This window comes from Symphalangus syndactylus, chromosome 3, assembly GCF_028878055.3.
Source record: "Symphalangus syndactylus isolate Jambi chromosome 3, NHGRI_mSymSyn1-v2.1_pri, whole genome shotgun sequence".
NCBI classification, from domain to species: domain Eukaryota; kingdom Metazoa; phylum Chordata; class Mammalia; order Primates; family Hylobatidae; genus Symphalangus; species Symphalangus syndactylus.
The window spans coordinates 112,265,717-112,288,072 of NC_072425.2; the positions used below are offsets into that span (position 1 = coordinate 112,265,717).

Consider the following 22,356-nt stretch of genomic DNA (forward strand, 5'->3'; position numbering starts at 1 on the left):
ATCCCTAAGAAACTAATGCACCACAGTTTATCTATTTACCTACTGATTAATATTTTGGACTTTGAAGTTATGGCAATTATGAATAAAGCTGCTATAAATACTCATATGCTAGTTTTTGTGTGGACATAAGTTTTCAACTTCTTTGGCTAAATGCTAAGAAATACAATTGCTGAATCTTAGGTTTAGTTTTGTAAAATATTGCCAAATTGTCTCCCAATGTGGCTGTGCCATATTTCTTTTTTTTTTTTGAGACGGAGTCTCGCTCTGTCGCCCAGGCTGGAGTGCAGTGGCACAATCTCGGCTCACTGCAAGCTCTGTCTCCCGGGTTCACGCCATTCTCCTGCCTCAGCCTCTCCGAGTAGCTGGGACTACAGGCGCTCGCCACCATGCCCGGCTAATTTTTTTGTATTTGTAGTAGAGACGGGGTTTCACCATGGTCTCGATCTCCTGACCTCGTGATCTGCCCTCCTCGGCCTCCCAAAGTGCTGGGATTACAAGCGTGAGCCACCGCGCCCGGCCCGGCTGTGCCATATTTCAATCCCACCAATAGTGGATGAGAGTTCCTTTTGTTCCATGTGCTCATCAACATTTATTGTTGTCAATGTTTTGGATTTTGACAACTTAAATGGATATGTAATAGCATTGCACTGTTGTTTTAATTCACAATTTCCTTTGAACGTCTCTTAATATGCTTATTTGCCATCTGTATATCTTTTTTGCTGAGTTATCTGTTCATGTCATTTGCCCATTTTTAATTAAGTTGTTTGTTTCACTGTTGCTAACTTTTAAGAGTTCTTATATTTTAGATACCAATCCTTTATCAGATATGTTTTGCAATTATTTTCTCCAAGTCCATGGTTGATCTTTTCATTCTTTCAACTGTGTCTTTTGCAGAGCAGGTATTTTTAATTTGAGTTCAACTTACCAATTTTTTCTTTCCTGAATCATGTTTTCAGTGCTCTATTTAAAAAGTCATTACCAGACCCAAGGCCAACTAGATTTTTCTCTATATTTTCTTCTAGGGTCTTATGGTTTTGCCCTTAAAAGTAAAGGGCAAAGTCTATTATCCTTTTCGAGTTAAATTTTGTAAATGTGGAAAGTCTATGTCTAGATTCTTTTTCATTTTTTTTCATGTTGATCCAGTACCATTTGTTTAAAAGACTATACTTTCTCCATTAAACTGCCTTTCCTCTTTTGTCCAAGATCAATTGACTGCATTTGTGTGGGCTATTTCTGGGCTGTATTCAATTCAATTGATCTATTTGTCTATTCTTTCACAAATATCACACTGTCTTGATTACTGTAAAAACTTGTTTAGCAGCTTAAACTATTGTATATTTTAATATTTGCTTGTACATTTATGTATTGATTAATTATTTTTGAATTACAAGTCTATGAAAGCAGAGAACTTCTCTATTATGTCCACTTCTATGGTTCTAACACCTAAAGCAATACGGGGATATATATATGTGTGTTCATATACCTATATATGTATAATGTTTTAATGTTTTTCTTTATTATTGATTTGTAGGAGTTCTTTATATTTATATTCAAGATATAAGTTCTTTATATTCAAGGCATAAATTCTTTATTGTATCTCTATATTGTCTGTATGAACACACATATATAGGACAAATTCTGAAATTTAGGTTATGATATTTTTGCGTTTTTACATCTGCATCCTATGAAACACCTAATCAAATTCCACTGATTCTACTATTTAAACTCTATTTAAGCTAATTCCACTTTATTAAATTCTCATTTTCTCTATTTAAACTCTCAACTTCTCCTCCCAGATATGACGCTTTATATCCTGCCAGTTGAAAAATGAATTATTGTAAAAACTATGCATTCAATTATATTAAAGTTTTTATTACTTGGTAGTCAGAGATTTAGCATTCTTAAGTATGTATCATCCAAAAGGGACCTTCGTTGTCCCTTAAACTATTGAACCTGTCAGGCAAAAAACTCTGGTAGGTACAGCTCATAAATTTTAAAAAAGGAGACCTTAGATCAGGCTCTCACACTAGGCACCAACAGAACTGGGCTGGTATTATGAACCTGTGAAGTAGGTTGGTGTAGGAAGCAACAGGGACCATAGTAGGCATCTCATGGGAGTAGCTACCATGCAGCCTAAGGTATATGAGATCTCAAGCAAAATGCTGCAGGATCCTCCTACTACTTCAAACGAAATTAGAAATCCAGATTTTTCTATAAATCCTCCTAATATTTAAGTACTGGTAACTAACAGAGTATCTTTTTTTATATATACTGTGGTTTTTCTTTTGATCACAAATGAAAAAGCAAACTGCACTGGGAAAACATACAGACAATATAGAGATACAATAAAGAATTTATGCCTTGAATATAAAGAACTTATATCTTGAATATAAATATAAAGAACTCCTACAAATCAATAATAAAGAAAAACATTAAAAAGGAAAAGAAGAACTTCAAAGGCACTTCACGAAAGAGGATATTGAAACTCTTAATGTGAAGTGTAAGAAAAGATGCTCAATATATTTTTTCATCAGAGAAATGCAAATTTAAAAAGCAATGACAAATCTCTACCCACCCTTCAGAATGATTAAAACTAAAAAGACCAAACTACAAAATGATGACCAGGATCTGGAATTATCTCACATTGCTGGTGGGAGTTTAAATTGGAAAAACATGCTGTATGATAGCTCTCTTGAAGTTAGTCCTCCTATCTAAAACTCTGTATCCTTTGACCAACATCTCACCAGCTGCCCACAACCACTACCACTCCAGCCTCTGGTCACCACTATTCTACTCTCTACTTTTATGAGATCAACATTTTTAGATTCCACATGTAAGTGACATCATGTGGTATTTGTCCTTCTGTGCCTAGCTTATTTCCCTTAACATAATGTCTTCCAGATTTATCCATGTTGTCACAAATGACAGAATTTCCTTCTTTATTATGGCTGAATAATATTCCACTGTGTATGTATAACACATTTTCTTTATCCATTCATCCACTGACAGACACTTAAGTTGATTCAATTTCTTGGCTATTGTGAATAATGCAATAAACATGTGAGTGGTTATCTCTTTAACATACTGATTTTATTGCCTTTGGATGTATATACCCAGGACTGGGATTGCTGCATCATATTGTAGCTCTATTTTTAATTCTTTGAGGAATCTCCATGCTGTTTTCTATAGTGGCTGTACTAATTTCCATTCCTGCCAACAGTGTACCTTTCCTTCACATCCTCCCCAACACTTATCTTATGCCTTTTTTGTAAATAGTCATTCTAATAGGTGTAGGTGATATCTCATGGTGGTTTTAATTTGCATTTCCCTGATGATTAGTAAGGTGAAGCCTTTTTTTAACCTACCTGTTGATTATTTGTATCTCTTCTTTTGAGAAATGTCTATTCAAATACTTTGCCAATTTTTAATCAAGTTATTCAGGTTTTTTTCCTATTAAGTTGAATTCCTTATATATTTTGGATATTAAGTTTTTATCAGACATATGGTTTGCAAATATTTTCTCTCATGCCATAGGTTGTCTCTTTACTTTTTAATTATTTCCTTTGCTGTTCAGAAGCATTTTAGTTTAATGTAATCCCATTTGCCCATTTACTTGTTGCCTGTGCTTTGGGGGTTATAGCCACAAAAATCATTCCCCAGATCAGTGCCATAGAGCTTTTCCCTTATGTTTTCTTCTGGTAGTTTTATATTATAGTTTTGGGTCTTACATTTACTAATCTGATTCTTTTTATATAATATGACATAAGGATCTAATTTCAAATTTTAGTATTGACAAATGCTGAGAATGGGTTTTAAATATTCTTACCACAAAAATGATAACTGAGGTAATGCATATATTAATTAGCTCATTTTAGCATTCCATAATTAGTTCTATTTCAAAATATTATGTTGTGCACAATAAGTATATATAATTTTGTCAATTTAAATAAAATAAAATTAAGAATACAATGTTAAAAATAAACTGAAATCTTCCTAGTCCTCTCTTCTCAATAAATTAATTGCTGTTATAGAAAAAATATTCAAGTTGGAAAAACTCATTTGAGAAACTGCTTGGCAATATCTAGTAAAGCTAAACTTATATTATCCATTCCATGACCAGCAATCCTTTTCCTAGAAAAAAAGTAAACATAAATGTGTGTTTATACCCACTAAAGGCGCACATAGGAATATTTATAGCTGCTTTATTCCTAATAGCCAAAATTTGGAACAATGCAGTGTCCATGATCAAGAGGGGAAAAATAAAATGTAATATATCAATCAAGGGAATATTACACAGCAATATAAAATAAAACTTGCTTGCAATGTTCATCTCTTAACACATATTAATATCATAGACATAAAAATAAGCAAAAGAATTGAGACACAAATGGCTACAAACTGTCATTTCATTTACATATAATTCAAGAACAGGCAAAAATAATTTATGTTGATGGAAGTTGGGATAGCTATTATTTCTTGGGTGGGGTATATTGACTAGGAAGAGATAGGGGTATACTGACTAGGAAGATATGAGAGTGTTCTTGAATGCTGTCAATGCTCTATATGTTTATCTTGGGTGTGTGTGTGTGTGTGTGTGTGTGTGTGTGTGTGTGTGTGTATAAAAACTCTTTGAGAGGTATACTGAAGAGTCAATGAGGTAGCAAGATCCAACCAACAGAATGGCTACAATTAAAGACACTAATAGTACTAAGTGTTGGCAAGGATGAAAAATAATTTAAACTTTCATATAGCATGTACTGAGATTAGTGCAAGTATTCCAGAAAACTGTTGACAACATCTCCTAGAGCTGAATACTCACATACCCTATGACCCAGCAATTCCATGCCATGTGTGCATGCAGGTGATCACCAAAATACACATATAAGAATGTTTATTGAAGAAGTATTCATAGAAACCTCAAAACGGAAACAATCCAAATGTTCCTCAACCATAGCATGAATAGAAACAGTGGTATATTCATATAGTAAAATATTAGATAACAATAAAAGCAAGTAACTGCTACACAAAAGAAAATGAATGAATTTCATGGACATCAAGTTGAACAAAAGAAACCAGGCACAAAGAAGTATAAGATGTACGATTTCATTAATATAAATTTCAAAAATGTAAAAACTAATCTATGGTATTAGAAGTCAGGTTAGTGATTTCCTTTAGTGGGAAGTAAAGGAAAGGGAATAAAAGTGGAGTCTGGGGGCAAATATTATTCATGATATGATTTACTCATTTCCTTAACATATGTTACAAATCAGTTTTTAAAATATATTTTAAAAATTAACTCCATTTTAAAGATAAAATAACTAGGGCCTAGGGAAACTTAACAATATGCTTCGAGTCATTCAAATTGAGAATAGAGTTCATGTCCCACTACCTGATTCTCTGGTGTTTGTTTTATTTCCTCATGACCAATATAAGTTTATGTATTTATTTATGCCATCTCTTGCCATAAGCAAAGAGATGGAAGATCAGTACAGACAATACTTAACTTACAATGGGGTTATGGCCTGAGAAACTCATCCTAAATTGAAAATATTATAAGTCAAAAATGCATATAACACACCTGACTTACCAGACATTATAGCCTAGTCTGGCCTACCTTACCTGTGCTCAGAACACTTGCATTAGCCTAGAGTTGGGCAAAATCATCTAATATGATGCCTATTTTATAATAAAGTGTTGCCTATATCATGTAACTTATTGAATACTGTTCTGAAAACAAAGACCAGAATAAGTGTATGAATGCTCAAAGCACAGTTTCTACTTATTGGTATCATGTTCTTAATTTTTTTATTATTATTATACTTTAGGTTTTAGGGTACATGTGCACAATGTGCAGATTTGTTACATATGTATCCATGTGCCATGTTGTTTTGCTGCACCCATTAACTCGTCATTTAGCATTAGGTATATCTCCTAATGCTGTCCTTCCCCCTCCCCCCAACACACAACAGTCCCTGGAGTGTGATGTTCCCCTTCCTGTGTCCATGAGTTCTCATTGTTCAATTCCCACCTATGAGTGAGAACATGTGGTGTTTGGTTTTTTGTCCTTGCGATAGTTTACTGAGAATGATGGTTTCCAGTTTCATCCATGTCCCTACAAAGGACATGAACTCATCCTTTTTTATGGCTGCATAGTATTCCATGGTGTATATGTGCCACATTTTCTTAATCCAGTCTATTGTTGTTGGACATTTGGGTTGCTTCCAACTCTTTGCTATTGTGAATAGTGCCGCAATAAACATACGTGTGCATGTGTCTTTATAGCAGCATGATTTGTAGTCCTTTGGGTATATACCCAGTAATGGAATGGCTGGGTCAAATGGTATTTCTAGTTCTAGATCCCTGAGGAATCGCCACACTGACTTCCACAATGGTTGAACTAGTTTACAGTCCCACCAACAGTGTAAAAGTGTTCCTATTTCTCCACATCCTCTCCAGCACCTGTTGTTTCCTGATTTTTTTAATGATGGCCATTCTAACTGGTGTGAGATGGTATCTCACTGGGGTTTTGATTTGCATTTCTCTGATGGCCAGTGATGATGAGCATTTTTTCATGTTTTTTGGCTGCATAAATGTCTTCTTTTGAGAAGTGTCTGTTCATGTCCTCTGCCCACTTTTTGATGGGGTTGTTTGTTTTTTTCTTGTAAATTTGTTTGTGTTCATTGTAGATTCTGGATATTAGCCCTTTGTGAGATGAGTAGGTTGCAAAAACTTTCGCCCTTTCTGTAGGTTGCCTGTTCACTCTGATGGTAGTTTCTTTTGCTGTGCAGAAGCACTTTAGTTTAATTAGATCCCATTTGTCAATTTTGGCTTTTGTTGCCATTGCTTTTGGTGTTTTAGACATGAAGTCCTTGCCCACGCCTATGTCCTGAATGGTATTGCCTAGGTTTTCTTATAGGATTTTAATGGTTTTAGGTCTAACATTTAAGTCATTAAACCATCTTGAATTAATTTTTGTATAAGGTGTAAGGAAGGGATCCAGTTTTCCCAGCACCATTTATTAAATAGGGAATCCTTTCCCCATTGCTTGTTTTTGTCAGGTTTGTCAAAGATCAGATAGTTGTAGATATGTGGCTTCATTTCTGAGGACTCTGTTCTGTTCCATTGATCTATGTTTCTGTTGTGGTACCAGTACCATGCTGTTTTGGTTACTGTAGCCTTGTAGTATAGTTTGAAGTCAGGTAGCGTGATGCCTCCAGCTTTGTTCTTTTGGCTTACGATTGACTTGGCAATGCGGGCTCTTTTTTGGTTCCATATGAACTTTAAAGTAGTTTTTTCCAATTCTGTGAAGAAAGTCATTGGTAGCTTGATGGGGATGGCATTGAATCTATAAATTACCTTGGGCAGTATGGCCATTTTCATTATATTGATTCTTCCAACCCATGAGCATGGAATGTTCTTCCATTTGTTTGTATCTTCTTTTATTTCATTGAGCAGTGGTTTGTAGTTCTCCTTGAAGAGGTCCTTCACATCCCTTGTAAGTTGGATTCCTAGGTATTTTATCCTCTTTGAAGCAATTGTGAATGGGAGTTCACTCATGATTTTGCTCTCTGTTTGTCTGTGATTGGTGTACAATAATGCTTGTGATTTTTGTACATTGATTTTGTATCCTGAGACTTTGCTGAATTTGCTAATCAGCTTAAGGAGATTTTGGGCTAAGATGATGGGGTTTTCTAGATATACAATCATGTCATCTGCAAACAGGGACAATAAGACCTCCTCTTTTCCTAATTGAATACCCTTTATTTCCTTCTCCTGCCTGATTGCCCTGGCCAGAACTTCCAGCACTATGTTGAATAGGAGTGGTGAGAGAGGGCATCCCTGTCTTGTGCCAGTTTTCAAAGGGAATGCTTCCAGTTTATGCCCATTCAGTATGATATTGGCTGTGGGTTTGTCATACATAGCTCTTATTATTTTGAGATATGTCCCATCAATACCTAATTTATTGAGAGTTTTTAGCATGAAGGGTTGTTGAATTTTGTCAAAGGCCTTTTCTGCATCTATTGAGATAATCATGTGGTTTTTGTCTTTGCTTCTGTTTATATGCTGGATTACATTTATTGATTTGCGGATGTTGAACCAGCCTTGCGTCCCAGGGATGAAGCCCACTTGATCATGGTGTACAAGCTTTTTGATGTGCTGCTGGATTCGGTTTGCCAGTATTTTATTGAGGATTTTTGCATCAATGTTCATCAAGGATATTGGTCTGAAATTCTCCTTTTTGGTTATGTCTCTGCCAGGCTTTGGTATCAGGACGATGCTGGCTTCATAAAATGTGTTAGGGAGGATTCCCTCTTTTTCTATCCATTGGAGTAGTTTCAGAAGGAATGGTACCAGTTCCTCCTTGTACCTCTGGTAGAATTCGGCTGTGCATCCATCAGGTCCTGGACTCTTTTTGGTTGGTAAGCTATTGATTATTGCCACAATTTCAGAGCCTGTTATTGGTCTATTCAGAGATTCAACTTCTTCCTGGTTTAGTCTTGAGAGGGTGTATTTGTCGAGGAATTTATCCATTTCTTCTAGATTTTCTAGTTTATTTGCGTAGAGGTGTTTGTAGTATTCTCTGATGGTAGATTGTATTTCTGTGGGATCGGTGGTGATATCCCCTTTTTCATTTTTTATTGCATCTATTTGATTCTTCTCTCTTTTCTTATTAGTCTTGCTAGTGGTCTATCAATTTTGTTGATCTTTTCAAAAAACCAGCTCCTGGATTCATTAATTTTTTGAAGGGTTTTTTGTGTCTCTATTTCCTTCAGTTCTGCTCTGATTTTAGTTATTTCTAGCCTTCTGCTAGCTTTTGAATGTGTTTGCTCTTGCTTTTCTAGTTCTTTTAATTGTGATGTTAGGGTGTCAATTTTGGATCTTTCCTGCTTTCTCTTATGGGCATTTAGTGCTATAAATTTCCCTCTACACACTGCTTTGAATGTGTCTCAGAGATTCTGGTATGTTGTGTCTTTGTTCTCATTGGTTTCAAAGAACATCTTTATTTCTGCCTTCATTTCATTATGTACTCAATAGTCATTCAGGAGCAGGTTGTTCAGTTTCCATGTAGTTGAGCGGTTTTGAGTGAGTTTCTTAATCCTGAGTTCTAGTTTGATTGCACTGTGGTCTGAGAGACAGTTTGTTATAATTTCTGTTCTTTTACATTTGCTGAGGAGAGCTTTACTTCCAACTATGTGGTCAATTTTGGAATAGGTTTGGTGCAGTGCTGAAAAAAATGTATATTCTGTTGATTTGGGGTGGAGAGTTCTGTAGATGTCTATTAGGTCCACTTTGTGCAGAGCTGAGTTCAATTTCTGGATATCCTTGTTAACTTTCTGTCTCGTTGATCTGTCTAATGTTGACAGTGGGGTGTTAAAATCTCCCATTATTATTGTGTGGGAGTTTAAGTCCCTTTGTAGGTCACTCAGGACTTGCTTTATGAATCTGGGTGCTCCTGTGTTGGGTGCATATATATTTAGGATAGTTAGCTCTTCTTGTTGAATTGATCCCTTTACCATTATGTAATGGCCTTCTTTGTCTCTTTTGATCTTTGTTGGTTTAAAGTCTATTTTATCAGAAACTAGGATTGCAATCCCTGCCTTTTTTTGTTTTCCATTTGCTTGATAGATCTTCCTCCATCCCTTTATTTTGAGTCTATATGTGTCTCTGCAGGTGAGATGGGTTTCCTGAATACAGCACACTGATGGATCTAGACTCCTTATCCAGTTTGCCAGTCTGTGTCTTTTAATTGGAGCATTTAGCCCATTTATATTTAAAGTTAATATTGTTATGTGTGAATCTGAGCCTGTCATTATGATGTTAGTTGGTTATTTTGCTCATTAGTTGATGCAGTTTCTTCCTAGCCTCGATGGTCTTTACAATTTGGCATGTTTTTGCAGTGGCTGGTACCGGTTGTTCCTTTCCATGTTTAGTGCTTCCTTCAGGAGCTCTTTTAGGGCAGGCCTGGTGGTGACAAAATCACTCAGCGTTTGCTTGTCTGTAAAGTATTTTATTTCTCCTTCACTTATGAAGCTTAGTTTGGCTGGATATGTAATTCTGGGTTGAAAATTCTTTTCTTTAAGAATGTTGAATATCGGCCCCCACTCTCTTCTGGCTTGTAGAGTTTCTGCTGAGAGATCAGCTGTTAGTCTGATGGGCTTCCCTTTGTGGGTAACCCGACCTTTCTCTCTGGCCGCCCTTAACATTTTTTCCTTCGTTTCAACTTTGGTGAATCTGACAATTATGTGCCTTGGAGGTGCTCTTCTCGAAGAGTATCTTTGTGGCATTCTCTGTATTTCCTGAATCTGAATGTTGGCCTGCCTTGCTAGATTGGGGAAGCTCTCCTGCGTAATATCTTGAAGAGTGTTTTCCAACTTGGTTCCATTCTCCCTGTCATTTTCAGGTACACTAATCAGACGTAGGTTTGGTCTTTTCACATAGCCCCAAATTTCTTGGAGGCTTTGTTCGTTTCCTTTTATTGTTTTTTCTCTAATCTTCCCTTCTCGCTTCATTTCATTCATTTCATCTTCCATCACTGATACCCTTTCTTCCAGTTGATCGCATCAGCTACCGAGGCTTCTGCAATCTTCGTATAGTTCTCGAAACTTGGCTTTCAGCTCCATCAGCTCCTTTAAGCCCTTCTCTCCATTGGTTATTCTAGTTATCCATTCGTCTAATTTTTTTCAAAGTTTTTAACTTCTTTGCTATTGTTTTGAATTTCCTCCCATAGCTTGGAGTAGTTTGATCGTCTGAAGCCTTCTTCTCTCAACTCGTCAAAGTCATTCTCCGTCCAGCTTTGTTCTGTTGCTGGTGAGGAACTGCATTCCTTTGGAGGAGGAGAGGTGCTCTGCTTTTTAGAGTTTCCAGTTTTTCTGCTCTGTTTTTTCCCCATCTTTGTGGTTTTATCTACTTTTGGTCTTTGAAGATGGTGATGTACAGATGGGTTTTTGGTGTGGATGTCCTTTCTGTTTGTTAGTTTTCCTTCTACCAGACAGGACCCTCAGCTGCAGGTCTGTTGGAGTTTGCTAGAGGTCCACTCCAGACCCTGTTTGGCTAGGTGTCAGCAGCAGTGGCTGCAGAACAGCGGATTTTCGTGAGACCACAAATTCATCTGTCTGATAGTTCCTCTGGAAGTTTTGTCTCAGAGGAGTACTCGGCCGAGTGAGGTGTCAGTCTGTCCCTACTGGGGGGTGCCTCCCAGTTAGGCTGCTTGGGAGGTCAGGGCCCCACTTTAGGAGGCAGTCTGTCCGTTCTCAGATCTCCAGCTGAGTGCTGGGAGAACCACTACTCTCTTCAAAGCTGTCAGTCAGACAGGGAGATTTAAGTCTGCAGAGGTTCCTGCTGAGTTTTTGTTTGTCTGTGCCCTGCGCCCAGAGGTGGAGCCTACAGCAGCAGGCAGGCCTCCTTGAGCTGTGGAGGGCTCCACCCAGTTCGAGCTTCCTGGCTGCTTTGTTTACCTGAGCAAGCCTGGGCAATGGCGGGCGCCCCTCCCCCAGCCTCGCTGCCACCTTGCAGTTTGATCTCAGACTGCTGTGCTAGCAATCAGCGAGACTCCATGGGCACAGGACCCTCTGAGCCAGGTGCGGGACACAATCTCCTGGTGTGCCGTTTTCCAGGCCCATTGGATAAGCGCAGTATTAGGGTGGGACTGACCCGATTTTCCAGGTGCTGTCTGTTACCCCTTTCTTTGACTAGGAAAGGGAACTCCCTGACCCCTTGTGCTTCCCGAGTGAGGCAATGCCTCGCCCTGCTTCGGCTCGTGCGCAGTATGCTGCACCAACTGTCCTGCACCCACTGTTTGGCACTCCCTAGTGAGATGAACCCAGTACCTCAAACGGAAATGCAGAAATCACCCATCTTCTGTGCTGCTCACACTGGGAGCTGTAGACCGGAGCTGTTCCTATTCGGCCATCTTGGCTCCACCCCCACTTTCATAATATTGTACATTTGAAAGTAAAAAGATTTTAAGTCAAACCATCCTAAGTGGGGGACCATCTGTATACTGGTCACCACTTGATACAAGTAAAGAAAATGGGCACAAGGTCCCATACACTTTTCTAGCCCATATAGAAAGTAGTGGTCCAAATCAATGCGATCCCCTTTACAGCCAATCAGAAGCTGTATATAAGGGTTACGGAATAGAATTTGGTTACAATCTCACCAGGGAAAGAGCCTAGATCTGATGCAGGGATAGGGTAGGTAATGTTCCTGGATCTCAGTGTTCTTCACAGCGCTGCTTCAGGAAAGTATTAAGCATGCTCACTTTCCCCTAGGAAGGTGCAACAAATAGGTGAGGCCCTTCCACATGTAAGCTGAGCCCTCTTCCCTGGGGTACTACTGGACATAGATCTCCTCAGCTGTAGCTGGGACCAAGCCAGCAAGCCAGAAATCCAGGACCCAGCCACTGCCATTCTTGACCTGGGCTACACAGCACTGGAAACCAAAACAGTTCAGTGTTTTGAAAGTGTTTCAGATGTCTCTATAAAAGAGACTACAACACCTTGTGCTTCTGTCCTTCGTTAAAATAATCATGACAGTGTGACTATGAAAAGTTAGGAAAATTTTAAAATAACTTAATTGAACAAAATACTCTTTTGAGAAAGTCTTCAGAAACTACATATTTTAATCTAGTTTTTGTTTTTCCCTAACAGTTCTAAATTCTTTCACTCTAGGCTGCCTTATTGGCTTACTGATTGCACTCTTTCTTCATAGTGACCATTTTTCATTTTTGATAGATCTGTTCTGTTTTACCCTAATATTTAACTGAACAGAGGTTTAAAACTTTGAAATAAGAAAAAACAATGTTTTGCAATTACCTAATGTCTAACTCAGTTTAGGTTCCAAATAGAACTAAGAAAGGAAGGAAGGAGAGAAAGAAAGAAGGGAGAGAGGGAGGGACCGAGAAAAAGAGAAGGGATTTTTTAGCAGCAATTAAAAAATTCTTAAGATAGTGATGTGTACTCCTGAAATGAACCCAACAGGGTTAAAAAGTAGAGTGAGAGTGACTGTAGAGTCCTGAGGTCCCTAAGCAAAAGGTGCAATGTTTTTAGTACTGCCTCCTAGCAAATCAAGTAACAAAGACAGGGATGATGATTTAATCAAAGTCAAGAAAAGAATTTAGGATGAGGTTTTCTCAGACTGTTTCAATTACTTATTTTGCAAAAGCATATCAGTTAAGTCAGACAGTAAAGTTGTACAGTGATAGCTGAGAATGCACGGCAAATGATAAGAAACAAAACTGATTTCATGAGTTTATATGCCTTGAAATTTAAAAAGAAAAGTTTCGGTTCAATGATTTGGATTCATTAAGGCTACATAATCGAAGAGCCATTGATCCTGACTGATGTTGCTCTGAGTCATCAAGAGAAAGACACTGCCTTTCCAAAATAATCCATGGATTCACAACCAAGCAAATAAGACCTATCTATGAATCTCCAATAGTAGAGCATCCAATCCCATTCCACACTCCTCCCTCTCCTCAAAGAAGAATTCCATAAGCATAGGAGGTAGAAAAAGACTTCAGATGACAGAATGATAAAGAAAGAAAAACAGGAGTCTCTGCTGTTTACAGAGCACTTATGTGTTCTCATTTCACCGTTTGCAAAGTTATGGTGCCAGCTTGACAAAACCATGGAGAAGAGGGCCCAGCTCCTAGCAAATGCCAAGCAATGTGGTGGTCACCACCGTGTCTGCTGGCTCAGAGAATCCCAGTGAAGTCTGGAAGGATGGCAGTGTCATTCACTGCGGCTTGGACCCTCTTCTACTTTTCCTGGACCCTTCCCATGCCATATTCAAGGGAAGGAACCATTCATTTAAAGACAAAGTGTATATTCCAAATTTACCATTTCTGATTTCCAGATGCCACACTTATTTTAAAACACAACCTAATTGAACATACTTCTCACATTTAAAATAAATCTCAGTACACTGGGGCTATTATACAATCTGCTCTTATTACCTTGAAGATAATACAAGGCTTATAGGTTCTTAAGACCAGCAGACAGAAAATTTTCTTTCTTGTCTTTCCTTCAATTCCACACACCACATTGGAGAAAAAGAAAATATACCTACCTTCATCAAGCTTAACATCCTCTTCAGGAAAAATCACAAGTATAGATATTTTTTATTAAATTAGAGACATGTAAACCAAAGGTAATGCATAATTCTGGGTTGGATCCTAGAAGTTTTTTAAATCAATAAAAAATATTTGGGGACAATTGGAGAAATTTGAATTGAAATAATATTAGGTATACTTTATCAATATTAAATATTTTGGATGGCACTGAGGTCATGCAGGAGAATTTTCTTAAGAGATGCAAGCTGAAATATTTTGGAGTGAAATGTCAAAATACTTGTAATTTACTTTCAAACGAATCAGAAGAAAAATGTGTCTATGTGTGTGAGAGAGAGAGAGCAGGAGAGAATATATACAGAGAGAGACAAAGCAAATGGTGTAAATGTTAATAATCACTGAATCCAGATGAAGGGGATAAAAGTACTTACTATGTTATATATATTTTTTTGTCAGTGGAAGAAAATATGAGGCCACGTAATGCAGCTTGCAGCTGCAACAGCATTTACAACATTATCTGATTAATGCATTTTCTAAGAGGAAGAAAAGTGCAAGAGTTGTAGCCTAAAACCGAAAGTCATGTGATCAGAAAAATAAAACAATTCACACGTGCCAGTATTCCCCTAAATGATTTCTCTTTTTGAACTTTAAGGAAAAGAAAGTATACATAAAAAAAAAAAACAAGAAGAAAACCCCCCAAATATCAGAGGACTGTAGTCTTTTGCTTAAAGGGAATTGTAACACAAGAGGGTCTTGGCGATAGTATTTGGTTACAGACAGAACGAGCTATATAATTTTAGGATCCCAATGCAAAATAAAAAGGAGGTTTTTTTATTCAAATATTAAGAATTTCAAGAAAGCAATAGCAGAACATTAAAGTGTGGGTCCCTTCAGAGTGTGGATTCCTGGGCAACCACATTGGTGGCATGCCCATAGAGCCCACCCTTATTACAAGTAAAAATACTGAATATGCCACAGTTCTCTTCTTATAATTATAAAAAATCCATAGCCACTCAGCCAAAATAAAGGCTGTATTAAACCACTGTACCTGTGTCAAGAACCAAAGTTGAAATAAATGAGCTTTATAATACATTCACTCAATATATAAGTTCTATAATGTTAGCAATATTATTTTGAGTTGATAGCATTTATTATACTATCTTTTGTATTCTAAATATAAACTCATGTATTAACTATTCACATCACATGACCGAAGGCTTTTATATTTTATATTATATGGGAGACTTATAAAAACATTTATGCTGTCAGCCACATAAAACATTATGTGTGAGTTGTAAAATGGATTTGATTTTCTCAAAAGGATTCACCCTTTCAAAGTAATGAAACTGAGATTGTAATCTAGCAATTTAATAACAACATAACATGAATTTTTACTATGTTTAGTTTCATATCTTCAATTACTTATAGATGAACTGATTTGTAATGTTTGCATTTGTCTTGTCAAATTGTTTTGAACTGGTAATTTGCCTCATGACCTTGTGCAGTTTCTAGAAAGAAGTGGAACGTTAAGCCTTTGTCCTAGAAAACTCAAGCCTGGGGTAAACAAATCAAACTAATAGACACGGGCTAATAAGTTTATCTTATTACTAGTTCACATAGTTGTTTTATGTCACAAAATCGCAATGAATCATTTTTTAATGTTGAAATGCTTACCCTGTGAAGTGTTATTTTATGAGGATAATTTTTCATCTCCTTCTACCTGGTGAAACTATCTCTTTAGTTATCATTAATCATCCTGCATGCAAATCAGCTACACAGGCAAATCACCAACACAAAAACATCCTAATGAAAATTTAAATTTTTTTTTTTTTGCAAAATTCTTTCATTATGAATTAGATCATATTGGTTATAAGTCACAATATCTAATTAACTTCCAGATATAAATGTGGTTCCATTCCTCCAAAACAAAGCTATATTTCCTGACTTCTTGCAATACAGAACATTTCCCTTTAACTCCTGAGCTTTGTAAGGTATTTTATCTATTGCTGTAGGTTGCTAGACTCCCATGTTAAAAGAATGGCAGAATATAAAACCCATACAATTTTCAGGGATGATAGCCTGACATCCGGTGATATTTCAAGTAAGCCAGAATTCCTACAAAATACCTGTATATTTGAATTTAAAAACAAAAAAAGCCCCTAATATAGTACAGTAATATTAATTTTCATTTTATCTTAACCAATAAATAATCACATATTTCTTAGTCCCCACTTAAAAATACCTGTTTTAGTATGAAAATACTCCTTGGATATTTTCTAATTCTCCTATAATGCAAATATTGACTATTGACTAATACATTTTAAAGGTACTCTCACATAAGTTGCTCTGTGGGGTTGGCACACTACCCATTAAAATAGTCCTTAATTATTTTCTTGCCAATTCACAAAACTTTTTAAAATGCAAAAAAAAAGAAATATTATTTTTTAAATGTTTAATAGCATAACTGTGAGGTAGGGATGCCAGCTCTGCCAGATATCAAGTCACATTTTAAAACAGTGATAATCAAAACAGCATGCTATTAGAACAAAAATAAGTGTGATGATAAATAGAACATAGTGAAAATGCCTGAACAAAACTATATAACGAAATTTTTTAGACATAGGCAACATAAAGTAACAGAGAAGGACTACTAATAAATAAAGATTATTAATTAGCAATCTGTGGAAATTGACCTTATATCAATCTAAATTCCTTATAGACTACTAAATTGAGTAAAAACAAATCATGGGAAATTTAAATAGATAAAGATCACTAGAGGGATGATCTATCTGCAATAAAAACACAATTTATTCAAATTAAGCCCCCCAAAAATAAGTAGACAAAAATAAATTACATTAAGTGAATTTAAAGCTATTTAGGAACTTATATAAATTTCAATTTTGAGATAGAAGCAATGCAATTAAACTAATCTTATGGTAGAATTCTACTACTTTTATATTGAAAATACTGATGTTAATATCAAAATACAACAATCATAATGAACTTGGGGTAAAACCGGTTTACTCTTATACTCTGATGAAACTGTCTTCATATAACCCTTATAAAAGGCAAATTGCAATCTGTATGAAGACTAGATTTATTTCCACAATTTCTCTGAATACACACATTTCTGGGAAATTTATGTAAAAGAATAATTTAGCTGCAGAGAAATCAATATGTATAAACATAACAATAAAAAAATTAGAAATATATACAAGGTTTAATGATGAAACAATGCTTAAATTAATAATTTTGCATTCATTATAGCGTTAACATTATTTGCATCCATTGTAGCCTTAATAATCTCACTTAACACTTTTTAGGAAAATTGGCAACATGATAAAATAAGAGAATCTCTAGAAAGTGTTGTCAGACATTCTCTAATAAATATTAAAATTTATAATGTTTGATTCTAAGATTGTCATTACAATCTTGGTTAAGAAGCAGTAGGGATTATCATCAGTGCTTAGGCTTTGAGAAATGTCATTTAACAATACATTTCAAAACTTATAAAAACAAGTGTATTCATTCATAGAAGAGGTTGCAGTACTTTTTAAAAGACCACAAAATATGTAATAATTCAAAAAAAAATAGACGTTTATTTTTTAGTCAACTAGTTCCTGAGATGGGGTTATAGCCAAAACTATAAATAAATGTAGATACAGCTACAGATATAGATTCATACAAACATGAAGATATAATTAAATTAAAAAATACAGAGGCTGGGTGCAGTGGCTCACGCCTGTAATCCCAATACTTTGGGAGGCCAAGGCAGGTGGATCACAAGATCAGGAGATTGAGACCATCCTGGCCAACATGGTGAAACCCCGTCTCTACTAAAAATAAAAAAATTAGCTGGGTGTTGGGGCGCGTGCCTGTAATACCAGCTACTCAAGAGGCTGAAGCAGGAGAATCACTTGAACCCAGGAGGCAGAGCTTGCAGTGAGCTGAGATCGCACTGCTGCACTCCAGGCTAGCCACAGAGCGAGACTCCGTCTCAAAAACAAAACAAAACAAAACAAAAAAAACAGATGTATGTGTCTCCAGATTGGTTTTCTCTTTTAAAAGAATTTCAGGTGATTCATTTTTCTTTTAGTTTATTTGTATTTTCTACAATGACTAATACTTTCTTAAATCATTAAGATTAAAAAATTAAAAAGTGGTAAATTAAAACATATGTTAAAACATTGAAAAAACTTATTTAATATGCTAAGATTAAACACAATCTGCAGTTGTAAGTACATCATGATTGCAAGTATGTATTTATACATTCACATGTATATATACACACATATACACAAAGATTATAAAGGCATTTGTATAAATATGTAGTTGTGTTAAGTTTTTGATATTACAATTATTTTTCCGTCTTTTAAAATGTTAGGTCATTTTAACAATTTTTAAACAGAAATCTTTAAAATGAGAAGAAAAGCATTCCTTTAAATCTAACTGTAATTTGCTCTAAGAACTGGGCTGCAGAATTATTCTGAGAGACAGGAATACTGTTTTTATTTTTAAATTAAAAAAGAAAAATCATTTGATTGATTGTCTCTGTTAAAGCTGAGAAAACTGGAGTCTGTTCAGACTATGTCGTGCATTGAATGATGGCTCCCCAAAAGATATGCCTAAATCCTAATTCCCAGAACCCATGAATATGACCTTACTTGGCTAAGGGATCTTTGTAGATGTAATTAAATTAGGGGTCTTGGCATGAGATCATCCTGAATTACCTGAGTGGGCCCTGAATGCAACGAGATGTCCTTGTAAGAGAAAGGAGAAGACATGCGGAAGAAGAGCCACATGATCACGGAAGCAGAAAGTGATGCAGCCACAAGCCAAGGAGAATCAAAGAACGCCTGGAGCCACAAGAAGCTGGAGGGAGGCAGAAAAATGAATCTTCTCTAGAGCCTCTGAAAAGAGCATGGTCTTGCTGACACCTTGATTTCAGATTTCTGGCCTCCAAAACTGAGAAAAATAAATTTCTGTTGCTTTAAGCCACCCAGTTTGTAGTAACTTGTTAAGGCAGCCATGGGAAACTAACACACAATGGTTATACAAAATGAAATAAATTATTCTCCATAATGAAGTATTAAGAATATAAAATATTTTCCTGGTCACTGAAGAACATGCTTTGGGGTCCCTGAATGGGGAGGAGAGGTGTGGGAAACAGTTACTAGGAAAAAAATTATCTAGCACAAATTGGCAAGCAGGACTAAGGAGGGTCTGATCAAGAAGCTCTAAACTAAATAACAGTTTTACTTGTACATTTTCTCGCTGTGCTGTTCTGAGCTTACGCTCCATCTTTTATCCCCCATTCTTCAGTAAAAGTTTATTCTTAAAAGAACAGTGCTTTAAAGATCGAATAACCAGCATCTGTGTTTCATGCCAGGGATGAGAGGAGAAAGCAATGTCGAGAAGGCTAGAAACAGAGAAGGAGAGTGGAATTCAGCAGCACCATGAAAATAGCAATGAGCAGTGAGCAGAAGCAAACCTATGAAGGGATTTGGAGGAGGCAAGGGATGGGGCTTCAACAAATGCATTTGGATAATTAGAGAAGTGAGACTCCAAAGACTACTGAACTTGGCCACACACAAACAATAGAGGTTTGGATTGAATTACAGGAGAGGTCAATTTTAGCCAAAGTAAAATTTTAAGTTCCTTTTAAAATCAGCTATGTAGGGCTACATCTCTGACCTTTTGTTTTCTCTTCTTCCTCCATCTCTTCTGTGTCATGATATGGATTTTTCTTACCAGGCTGTAAGATAGGAATAGCCAAGTTAAATTAAGTAGAGTAAACACCAAGAACTTGCTACCCCACCCCAGGGTTGTTAACGTGAACAAACTATTAAAACAGAGACATGAGGACTCAAAGTGAGAAAAAATAATAAACACAACAATCTTTAAAACATCAAAGAGGTTTGTCTTTTTGTGCCTGGCTAATTTCACTTAACATAATGACCTTCAGTTTCATCCATGTTGTTGTAAATAACTGAAGGATAGTTATTAGAGGCAGGAAAGGCTAGTGGAGGGCTGAGGGGGAAGTGAGGATGGTTAATGGGTACAAAAAAATAGAATGAATGAATAGGGCCTAGTATTTGACAGCACAACAGGATGACTACAGTTAATAATAATTTAATTGTGCAATTTAAAATAAATAAAAGTATAATTATATTGTTTGTAACACAAAGGATAAATGCTTTAGGAGATGAATACCCCATTTACCCTGATGTGATTATTACTCATTGCATGCCTGTATCAAAACATCTCATGTACCTCATATATATGTACACATACTATGTACCCACAAAAATTAAAACTAAAGTATTATAAAATTAAAAAATATCAACAAGGGTGAACAAAAGGAGAGTGGTGCAAGCGGGAAAGGAAGACAAGTCGGTGAAAAATGGTCAGAGGGATGAAAAGATAGGAAAATAAAAGAATAAAATAGTGATGAGTATGTTTCAATCACATAAATAATGAGGTAAGAAAAAGATGAAAGAAATGGGGAAAGAATTTAGCAGGAAACGAAAGTAGAAAAAGCTTTGAATGCAGAACACAATATCACCATAACAAATCAGATTATATTAAACATGAGTGGTTTTAGAGCATATATAAAATCATTTCAACTTTCTGACTTTAATGAGAGGTATAATCAATTTTAAATTTTAATTTAAATGACACTTTCCAAAGATCATAAAATTTTAGAGCCAACAAAGATTTATTACACTCTGGGAGAAGTTAGAAATTTGGAAATGCATTAATTCTCTTATGACATTTGGAGTTGTTACAAAGTCAGTTGTTTGGTAAATAACTCCGTGACCTAAAAGAGCTCATTTATTTTTCAAAGTGAATATTCACTCTGAGGGAGCATCTTTCATAAAAGGAAGCTCCAGTTCAGGTTTTAGGAAAAAAGGCTAATGATGAAACAGCACTTTAGTGCTTCTATTTTGAATAAATTATTAGCCTTGTCCAGTTCCAACATTAATTTTGTTGTTTATGTGAATTAATATAAACTCTGAAGAAAAACTATCTAATGTTATTAATTTGAAAAATGTGGCTTTGGAAAACTTATAGTCTTCCATTTTAGTTTTATAGGAAAGAAGTTCTCGAAAAGATGAAATGTGAAGGTGATGAATATGTAATAATGTTTTCATACACTTGCCAATTTAATATGTTTGCATAAATATTTAATACATCAATCTTTTCAAGAAGAACATGTTCTGTATTTCAATGTGTCTTTTCTTTTTCATTAGATTGGCCTATTTCTAAAGTCCCCAGAGAAAATTGTATTATTTGGTGGACATTTGCAAAACAGTGATCAAACCTCCTTATTTTGTGAGTGCATAAGAAAATGTAATTTTTATTTGGACTCCATGCAGTCTCATTATTATACACATGTGTACATGATTTGTAAGAGTAAAATCTGCTTTAGTTGATTTGGCATTATATAAAATTATGAAAAACATAATTTGAATCAAATATTAAGAGTGAAGCAAGTGTGTTGAAAGTACCTTAAATTTCAATCAAAGTAGAAATGTTTGTGGCTAATTCCTGACATTACAACTTTCTCCAGGTTTGAGGTACTTGCATAAAATATGTAAGCTTTTATCTTGAAATTTAGTTTAACTCTATTAAATTGTTCTCATTTTAAGGTTCTGTTCAGCTAAACACAATTCTTTATTAAACTGCCCTCCTAAATCTCATTCAAATTTAATTACTTTTCCAATATACCTTCTCAAGTCATAAATATGCCTGACTACTCCATACATAGTTCCTCTCAATGACACCTTGAATCTGTTAGTTGATTTCTTTTTCTTTTTCTTTCTTTTTTATGGAGGGGGCAGTGGGGACAGTCTTGTTTTGTCTCCCACGCTGGCATACAGTGGCGTGATCTTAACTCACTGCAGCCTCAAACTCCTGGGATCAAGCAATCCTCCCAACCCAGCTTTCTGAGTATCTGAGACTATGGGTGTGCACCAACACACTGAGCTAATTTCTTTAATTTTTGTAAAGCGAAGGTCTTGCTATGCTTCTCAGGCTGGTCTCAAACTCATGGCCTCAAGCAATTCTCCTGCCTGGGCCTTCCAGTTTCTTTCTTTACATGTGCTCTTTGAGGTGATATTTTACATGTATGCACTTGCTGCATTAGAAAAACCATCTAATTTACCTCTGATGTTACTATTCTTGTCTCATGTTTCTACATACGTCTTTTACTGGTGTATATATTTTGAAACAATATTCAAAATTTTTATAAAACAAAACTACTGACCAGGAATCAACAACTG

The 22,356-nt window shown here is 35.9% G+C and overlaps 1 protein-coding gene across 4 annotated transcripts in view; it reads right to left on the bottom strand.

The window, feature by feature from the left end:
- Positions 1 to 22,356, bottom strand: part of LOC134736210 (uncharacterized) — a 79,780-nt gene that overhangs the window by 4,222 nt on the left and 53,202 nt on the right. For 3 of the 4 annotated variants that reach the window (XM_063636426.1, XM_063636427.1, XM_063636428.1), the window contains one exon: positions 19,766 to 19,826. In XM_063636426.1, the coding sequence (XP_063492496.1) occupies positions 19,766 to 19,826 (61 nt within the window). Of the gene's footprint in view, positions 1 to 18,875; positions 18,944 to 19,765; positions 19,827 to 22,356 lie in introns of those variants that run through there. The other variant, XR_010120082.1, reaches the window with a different exon arrangement.